The sequence below is a fragment of the Myotis brandtii genome, unplaced genomic scaffold (genome assembly GCF_000412655.1).
Source record: "Myotis brandtii unplaced genomic scaffold, ASM41265v1 scaffold670, whole genome shotgun sequence".
In the NCBI taxonomy this organism is placed as follows: domain Eukaryota; kingdom Metazoa; phylum Chordata; class Mammalia; order Chiroptera; family Vespertilionidae; genus Myotis; species Myotis brandtii.
In genome coordinates, this window is record NW_005370611.1 from 2,710,102 (window position 1) to 2,719,242 (window position 9,141).

Here is a 9,141-nt window from a genome sequence, read left to right on the forward strand (position 1 = left end):
CCATTCTGGCCCACAGGCCATAGCTTGCCAACCCCTGATCTAGATGAACTTTAAAGGCCCTTCCATCCTTTAGTATCTGTCCGATAATAAAGATCAAAAGAAACATAGTAGCAATGGGAAGAGAAGGATCTGGGTGGTTGCTTTGATTTGAAAGGGTGAGATATAGGAGAAGTCACCGCTGACCAGGCTCTAAGTCCGGGTAAATGGACTTGGATGGGAGGGCCAGAAGAGAAATCCAATGTTGAAAGAAATGGTGAATTCAGCTTCAGACACATTGAGTCCAGTGGTTCTCAACTTTCCTAATGCCGTGACCCTTTAATACAGTTCCTCATGTTGTGGTGACCCCCAACCATAAAATTATTTTCGTTGCTACTTCATAACTGTAATTTTGCTACTGTTATGATTCTTAATGTACATATCTGATATGCAGGGTGTATTTTCAGGGGTCGCGACCCACAGGTTGCGAACCGCTGCCTTGGACACAGAGGCTGAGCATTGAGTTATTAAGTTAGAAACACTGGAGTTTGAGGAATTTCACTGTGATGAGTAAAATCCCAGGGTCAGGGCACTGACATTTTCCCTGCTCTCCCAACAGGTCAGTGGAGACTAGGCGAAGCTGCAATTTCTGCCCTCTCACCTGGTAGAGGAATCTTTGGCTGAAGTGCTGCATGGCGCCCTGGAGCTGATTCCGCTGTGACTGCCACTGCTCATAGTTGCGCACATACTCGGCTGTGGGGCGCTGCCAGGTGGTGGTCCGAGTGTTGTGATCCACATAGTAAAATCTGCCTCGGGGGTCTGTGCGTTTCTCCCAGCTGGAAACAAGAAGCTCAGCATGAATACAGTGCCCACCCCACCCCTACCTTCAAATCCTAGCAAAATCTCAGATGGTTGCCAAGAAAGGACCAAGGGAGGGTGAAGGGTGGTGTCTGGCACAGGAGCTTGGCTGCTTGCGGGGAAGCACCGCCAGGCAGGCCCCAATCACAGAGCTTCTGAGGCTTAGATGATTACAGAGAAAATTTGTGGTTGCATCCTTAGCAACCAATCCCTCCTTACCACTAGCTCCTGATTCCCATTTACAGGGTCGATGACTCTACTCCCAACCCGGGAGTTGAACCATTGACTAAACCAAAAGTGGACAAATGCTGGTCAATCGGTGAATCTTGATAGTTTTGCTAGGAATTCTGGAAAAAGCAGTCTCTCTTCCTTGCAGGATATGACGGAGAAAGCATGTAGTCTGGGAGCTATTGGCTGCCATCTTGAACCCAAACAACGTGAAGGTGACCCAGTGGATGGCAGAGCAGAAAAGTGGGGGGAAATCCAGCTCTTTGGTGATATTGCTGAGCTACTAGTTCAGGCTTCCCTTGAAACCAGGACCTACATCTAGACTTTTGTTATATGAGCCAATAAACTCTCTTCATTATTGAAGCCTATTTGGATCCCACATTTTTTTTTATTGGCTTCTGAAATTACCCTGATATAAGGTGCCAGTGGGAAGGTTGGTGCAAATGGCAGCAAGACTCTCCACATTATCTTTGGTGAGTAAACAACCTTTCCAAAGTTGGTCCTAAAACTCCCATGGACAAGGCAGAGCTAGACTAGATGGTAAAAACCTCAGCCATGCTTGACAGGTTCCATTGCATTTCCACATACACAAGGGCAAGGTGAGCAAAAGAAAGTAAGAGAGGGACATATCTGCATGGGGTGATGGAAATGTTTTATATTTTGGTGGGGTGTTGGCTACACAAGTGCATGCATTTGTCAAAACTCTGCAAACAGCACATCTGAGATCTGTATATCTTATTGTATGTAAATTACACTTCAGTTTTAAAGGTGAATTTGAACATAATCAAGCCTCCATATCTAACTACCAGTTTACAGGAAAGATAAGGGACACAGAAGCATGTTACACAACACCAGAAGGTCACAATTAGCCACATCCAGAATATGAGAAACTATACAAGACAGATGCCCATGATCTTCAACAAATAAATGGTCTGGGAAAAAAAAAAAAAAGAGGGTAGGAGAACTTATAGGTTAAAAGAGACTTATGAGACCTATCAGCCAAAAGCAATGTTTTGATCTTAAATCTGGATCTGATTCAAACAAATCAAGTATAAAAACACTTTCAAGACAACTAGAAAAAATGACATGCAAACTGGGTATGACATGAAAGAAGGAAATAGTGTTAATTTTGTTGGGTGGGATAATGGTATTTTGGTTATTTTAGAAAACACCCCATCTGTTAGAGACATATGTGATATGTTCATGGATCACAAGATATGATGTCTGGGATTTGCTTTAAAATTCATTGGCCCCTCTCCTAAGAGGTCAGATGAAATAAAATGTTATTAATTGTCAGAACCAGGTGAGGGTTACAAGAGACTCACTGTATTATTCTCTCAAATTTGATGTATGCTTGAAATTTTTCATTCTAAGTATGAAGGAGGGGTGGAAAGGAAAGTGGTTAAAGATAAGAAATATTAAAAAAAATTTAAAAGCTAAGAGACATGCCCTAGCTGGTTTGGCTCAATGGGTAGAGCGTTGGCCTGTGGACTGAAGGGTCCCAGGTTTGATTCCGGCCAAGGGCACATGCCTGGGCTGCGGGCTCAGTCCCTGGTGGGGGGCATGCAGGAGGCAGCCGATCAATGATTCTCTCTCATCATTGATGTTTCTCTCTCTCCCTCTCCCTTCCTCTCTAAGATCAATAAAATATATTTTAAAAAAAAAAAGCTTAAGAGACATCACTGAAGAAAATAGGACTAGTCCACTGCAAAGAGAACCCAATATAGATTGTGTTGCATGATTCTAAACTGTTGGACTTTGTTCCCTGATTACCTTCACATTTCATCCTCTCTGAATTCTTATCTTACTCAAATGACTATCATGCTTCAGGTTGGTATCTTCCCAACATTCAGGGCTACACTGAGATGACTTTTGGTGCAATCTCTTCAATGATTGTTTTAAACTCAAATCCTCCCTAGATATGGCTACCCCCAAGCAGCTCCCAGCCTCATGGCTAGTTCCCAGATTCTGTCTAGCTTGCACCCACTATACCAACGGTTCTCAACCTGTGGGTCGCGACCCCTTTGGGGGTCGAACGACCCTTTCACAGGGGTCGCCTAAGACCATCGGAAAACACATATATAATTACATATTGTTTTTGTGATTAATCACTATGCTTAAATTATGTTCAATTTGTAACAATGAAAATACATCCTGCATATCAGTATTTACATTATGATTCATAACAGTAGCAAAATTACAGTTATGAAGTAGCAATGAAAATAATTTTATGGTTGGGGGTCACCACAACATGAGGAACTGTATTAAAGGGTCGAGGCATTAGGAAGGTTGAGAACCACTGCACTATACTGTCCTGCCTTCACCACCTGATGTCACTTTGGATTCAACTAAACACCAAGGCTATCTCCCGAAACCTGAGAAAAAGGAACTTGGTGAAAACAGGTCTTTCCCTGTCTTCTTCAGGTCAGTCCTCCCAGAGTAAAACCACACCATCTTCCCTGACTCTTCCTTCTCTGCTGACTGTCAATAAAGCACTCAGCCCCAGAGCTTTTTATTTTGTTGTCTCTCTACCCTTGACTTGCATTTCTGTATCCAACCATCCCTGAACTGATCTCCCCACTCCAACCCAGCCTATAAACTGCCATCCAGATAACCATACCAGACTGACCTCGTATGTCATGCTCCTGCTCAAAACTTCAGCTAACTCCCCACTACCCTCCTTTATCATAAATCCTTTCAACTAGTGATTTTCATTTTATTTTTAAAATATATTTTTTATTGATTTCAGAGAGAGGAAGGGAGAGGGAGAGAAAGAAACGTCAATGATGACAGTCACTGATCGGCTCCTGCACGCCCCCTACTGGGGATCGAGCACACTACCCAGGCATGTGCCCTGACCAGGAATCAAACTGTGACCTCCTGGTTCATGGGTTGATGCTCAACCGCTGAGCCACACTGGCCAGGCTCATTTTATTTTTTATCAAAGAAACCATATATATATATGGTTTAAAAACACAAAAAGTACTATAGGGGACACATAAAAAACCCATGTCTCCTGTCCTACCTCTCCCCATTGCTGACTCCTGCTCCTCAAAAGCAACTACGTTCAACTCCTGACTACTCCTTCTACTACTTACATCTGCTTCTTCTACTGCTTACATACACACTTCCAAACAACGAGCTTATTCCATGATTTCTGGCCTCCTGCCATCTAGACATTACTTATGGACTTTCCACTATAAATTTGAGGATTTAGGTATTGTATTCCACCCACCACCCCCACAACACACACAAAGCCTTCTTTTGCATCATCCTCCCAAATAGAAAAATCACTAAAGCAATATTCAGAGTTTGTACTATGACTTTGTAGAATACTATAAACATATTTCCTTACTTATACAACTTTTCCCCCCTCTGGAATTAAGAACTGCCTTGTTTTATGCTGCCTGATTTAAAAGAACCTATCACTAATTCACCCCCCGATTCTGACAGGGCTGGTGGCCTCTCGGGGTCATTAACTCTTAGCCACATCTCTCCCGGAGCCCTTCGTGCAACGTGGGCAGTCGTCCTCCAGGCCTGCTCTCCATTATTGTCCTAAGTCATCTTCCCTCACCTTCCTCTTGGGAACCTCTTTTGGCCTCCGAATTGAGTCTCCTATGGCCTGCATCTCATGGCTTCTTTCTTGGTTTCCTCTTATCTGGTGGAATAAATCATGAGTAGCTTCTGAGAAAGGGTGCAGCAAAATTAAATTTCTGAAATTCTGCCTGTCTGAAGATGCCTTTATTTCAACTCTCACACTTCAGTGTAAAAATGGCTGAAACTTGATTTCTAGACAGAAATAATTTTCACCAGAATTTTGAGGATCATACTCCATAGTTGTTGTTGAGAAGGATGGCATTCTTAATTCCTGCTCTTTGATAGGTACTCTATTTGCTCTGGAAGCTTTTGAGATATTCTCTTGGCATTCTGAAGTTCCAATAGGATGTATCTTGGGATGGATCTTTACAACCTAGGAATCTTTTTCCTGCACTCGCAAACATGTGTGTGTGTGTGCGCGCGCGCGCGCGCGCACACACACACACACACACACACGTCTTCCATAGCTGAGGCTTTCCAGGGCTCCATGGAACAAATCAGCTGACTTCCTATTGGATAGCCCACACTGTAGGCTTGGGTTTCAGCTTTCTCAGCTCTGCCACTTATCTATCAGCAACTAAATTCTGATTAATATCTCCCATATGCTGTTTCTCCTCTTCCATTCCTTTATCATTGACGGTTTATACCTTTATTGCCATTTTTGTGAGTTTTCAGGAAGGAACAGAAATAAACACACATTCACTCCCCATGTTTAAGTAGAAGTCTCCTGCACTGGTGAATTTCAAACACCCAAGCAGCATAATCTCACCCTTGATTTCCAATGAAACCTTATGCAGAATCACAATCACAGAGCAGTGGCTGGAGGCCGAGTCACCTCTCCTTCTTTGGTTCCAGGGACCATCTCCACCAAACCTATGAGCCTTGGTCATCCTTTGAGCATCTTTGTTTTACGCAAACCTTCCACTGCAATAAAACTGTTCCATGCATCATCCCTTAACCACACCTTTTACACTCACTGTTCCCCCTACCCAGATTGCCTTCTTCTTATTTAAGTCCACTTCCAGCCTTTCCTGCAAAACCAAGCTGGACCCACCTCCATCTGTGAGGCCTGCCCAGCGCCATGCTCTATGATGACCCCTCTTCACCTCTGGGCTGAGTACCGCCAAAGAGTGACTAAAGAGCAAATTATCACATGCATCCTTGGTTACCAGGTGCTGGATAGAATTACTCATCGTCATACAAGTGTCCCATGGGTCTGAGAGAAAGGGATGGCCGTGATAAAGTGAATCCTTTGGCTCAGTCTCACTCCTCAGTGACCAGGTCTGCTGAGATAATCTGTAGTTTTGAGATTGCTCTCACCATGGTAATGATTCCCTGGGGTGGAACTTCTCCCATTCACTAGCAATGAAAGCTTAAGCATTCTGTTCTCTCTGGATTCCCTGTTACATAGCGAAAGTAAGTGCCAGGGACTCAAAGGTCTGGGCCTAAAACCCAGGAAGAAATAATAGGCTATGTGGGGTGTAGAGCTGAGCCATCTCCCAATAAAACATTAAAACTATCCTGAAAATAAGAAAGCTGGATCTAGTATCCCACCTCAATCCTTAAAGAAGAGTAAAACCTCCGCCATCCTTAGACGATACCATTAAATAGCTTCATTTAGATTCCATCCAGAAGTTCACCAGGTGAAGGCCTATATAACTATAAACTAGAGAGGTTAAGAGGCGGCTACCAGCATACTTACAGAGTTACCATTGCTTTTCAACAGATGTGCTGCTAAATACACAAAGAACAAGCGTGCAACGCATCCTGATAAAAGGCAATGATTAATCTGTGACAGTTGGAGAAATTTGACTACTGACTGATGATAGCAAGGAAATACTGTTAACAATATGGTAGTTTTATTTTAAATGAGAGAACTCTTTTTAGAAACATATACAAAATATAGATAAAATTATATGACGTCTGGGATTTGCTTCAAAATAATCCTGAATGGGGTGGAGGAAGGATGGGTAAGGATTACAGATGGGTAAGGAGATGGCAAGTACTTTCTATACAAAGTAAATACTATATCTTAGGCTTTGCGAGCTATACAGTCTCTGTCACAATTACTCAACCCTGCTGTTGAGCACAAAAGCAGCCATAGGTGGTAAGTATACAAATGAGTGTGGCTGTGTTCCAATAAAACTCTGTTTGCAAAAACAAATGGAGGGCTAGATTTTGTCACAGGCCCACAGTTTGCCAACCCCTGGTATAGATGAAGCAAGATTGGCTATCAGTTGATAATTATTGAAGCTAAGTGTTGAATATGTAGGGATTCTCTCTGCTTTGTGTATATTTGAAAATTTCCATAATAATATAATTTCCATAATAAAATGTTTAATTTTTTTCCAAAGAAGTCAACGTTTCACTTCAGTAACTTCACTGGACTTAAAGTCAAAGTAGAAAACAGCCCTAGCTGGTTTGGCTCCGTGGAAAGAGAGTCGGCCTGCGGACTGAAGGGTTCTGGGTTCGATTCCAGTCAAGGGCACATGCCTGAGTTGAGAGCTCCATCCCCAGCAGGAGGCATGCAGGAGGCAGCCAATCAATAACTCTCTCTCAACATTGATGTGTCTATCTCTCTCCCTCTCCCTTCCTCTCTGAAATCATTAAAAATATATTACACCAAGCCCTAACCGGTTTGGCTCAGTGGATAGAGCGTCGGCCTGCGGATGCAGGGGTCCCAGGTTCGGTTCCAGTCAGGGGCATGTGCCTTGGTTGCGGGCACATCCCCAGTGGGGCATGTGCAGGAGGCAGCTGATCGATGTTTCTAACTCTCTATGAAGACTAAGGATGACGGATTATGAATTTCATTTCCAGAAGGGTTAGGAAAATATAAGCATTCTACCGGAACACAAACTGAGAGCTGCTAGTCCATGGAAATTTGTAGGACCAGAAGGCGAGTGGTATTTACCTGGCCGACGCCTGACAGCTGAACCAAACAAGACACATGGGGGCTCTGCACCTCTGACACCCTCTCCCTCACAAGCTGACGAGGGAGAAGTGTTCATGTTTTATGCAGGAGCCCTTCATGGCTGCTTTACTGGGAGGTGATGCTTTCCCGAGTGCAGAATACATTCCCTTGTGAAAGGTCTCAGGACCAGGAGACGCATGTGGAAAGAACTTTCTGTCCCTGGCAGAGAGGGAACCAAACCTCTTCTCCTTGAACTTGGATAGTCTTCTCTCACTTGGAAGCCTCACTCATCCTCTGGTTTTAGAGAACTTAAGCCCCGTTCTCACAAAGCCCAGCTGAACAAGAAGCACACTGTCTCCAGGGGCTGGCTGGGCACAGGGAGCTGTGAGGTGCACCACTGCTCTTTCTAGCTTGGCCTCCCCATGCCCAATTTTCTCAGAGAGGCTCTAAAAATCCCAGTATGTTGGAAGAAGGTCAGAATTAAGGTAAGTGAGTAGGAAAAGCAATCAAGGAACCCTGAACTTTGCTACCTCTGCAGAAACAAATTGAAAACCTGACCCTAATAGGATATTTCTATAGGTGAAATGACTGAGGGCATGGAGACTGCAATGGCCCAGGAGGCCTCCTCAGCCCTCCTTCCTCCAGGATCCAACAGCCACAGTAGCTCTGAATACCACTTACTAAAGCCCAGGGCTATCGGTCATGGCCAATATAATGCATGAGAGGAGAAGGGAAAGAATATAGAAGGGGAAGACCGTGGAAGGAGGGAAAAAAAGAGAGAATGTAGAAGAAAGTGGGGAAAATAAAGAGGAGGCTACAGCAGTTAGTGGTGGAGAAGCCACTGGGTGACTCTTGGTGCCAGCTCTAGAGTCTCAGGGCTTGTCGGGCCCAGGCCTTACCCTGGAGGAAGAGGACGTTCCCAGGTGGTGGTCTTGGTATTGTGGTCAACATAATAGACACGGCCGTTGGGCAACTCTCGCTGTTCCCATCTGAAAAATAAAGTCAAGGGAAGCATGAGATGCACAGTAGAAAGGTATAAATCCTTGTGTGAAAGGGAGTCCTTCACCACTGATGTGGCTAATTTGAGAGGAAACATCCAGGATGACATGCAAGATCAACCAGTGGTCAAACCAGCCCCATGCCGCCACTGCAGTCCCTGGAGTGCTTCCTGAGAAAACCAGAACAGCTCCCTCTGTGGACTCACAGTACCAGGATACACCATCAATCGCTCTAAATGCCCCTCAATCACCCATATGAATCTACATTCCATGGAGTTTTCTAAATCAGTCTTTCTTGCCCATTTTGAGATCAAAGGTCCATTTAGGAATGCGATGAAAGCTGAAGACTCTTTCCTCCCAAAATGCACTCACCAACAAAACTCTGTATACACTTTCTAGAGTTTATCTATGGATAACTCCATAACCTTTTTAGCCTACATTACCTCTTCAAGCCACAATTTATATGATTACCACTGTTCTCCTAGCATCATATATATTCACGATCACATTTCTTTTTAGAATACAGGATTCATTTACAGAGAATCATATATGTGTGTGTGTGTGTGTGTGTGT

General features: G+C 43.9%; 1 protein-coding gene across 1 annotated transcript in view; it reads right to left on the reverse strand.

Moving 5' to 3' along the window:
* WWP2 (WW domain containing E3 ubiquitin protein ligase 2) overlaps positions 1 to 9,141 on the reverse strand; it is a 104,743-nt gene that overhangs the window by 19,554 nt on the left and 76,048 nt on the right. Inside the window, exons 10-11 of the mRNA XM_005881192.2 lie at positions 8,470 to 8,559; positions 638 to 812 (exon numbers count right to left, since the gene is read on the reverse strand). Coding sequence (XP_005881254.2) covers positions 638 to 812; positions 8,470 to 8,559 — 265 coding nt within the window. The remainder of the gene's footprint in view (positions 1 to 637; positions 813 to 8,469; positions 8,560 to 9,141) is intronic.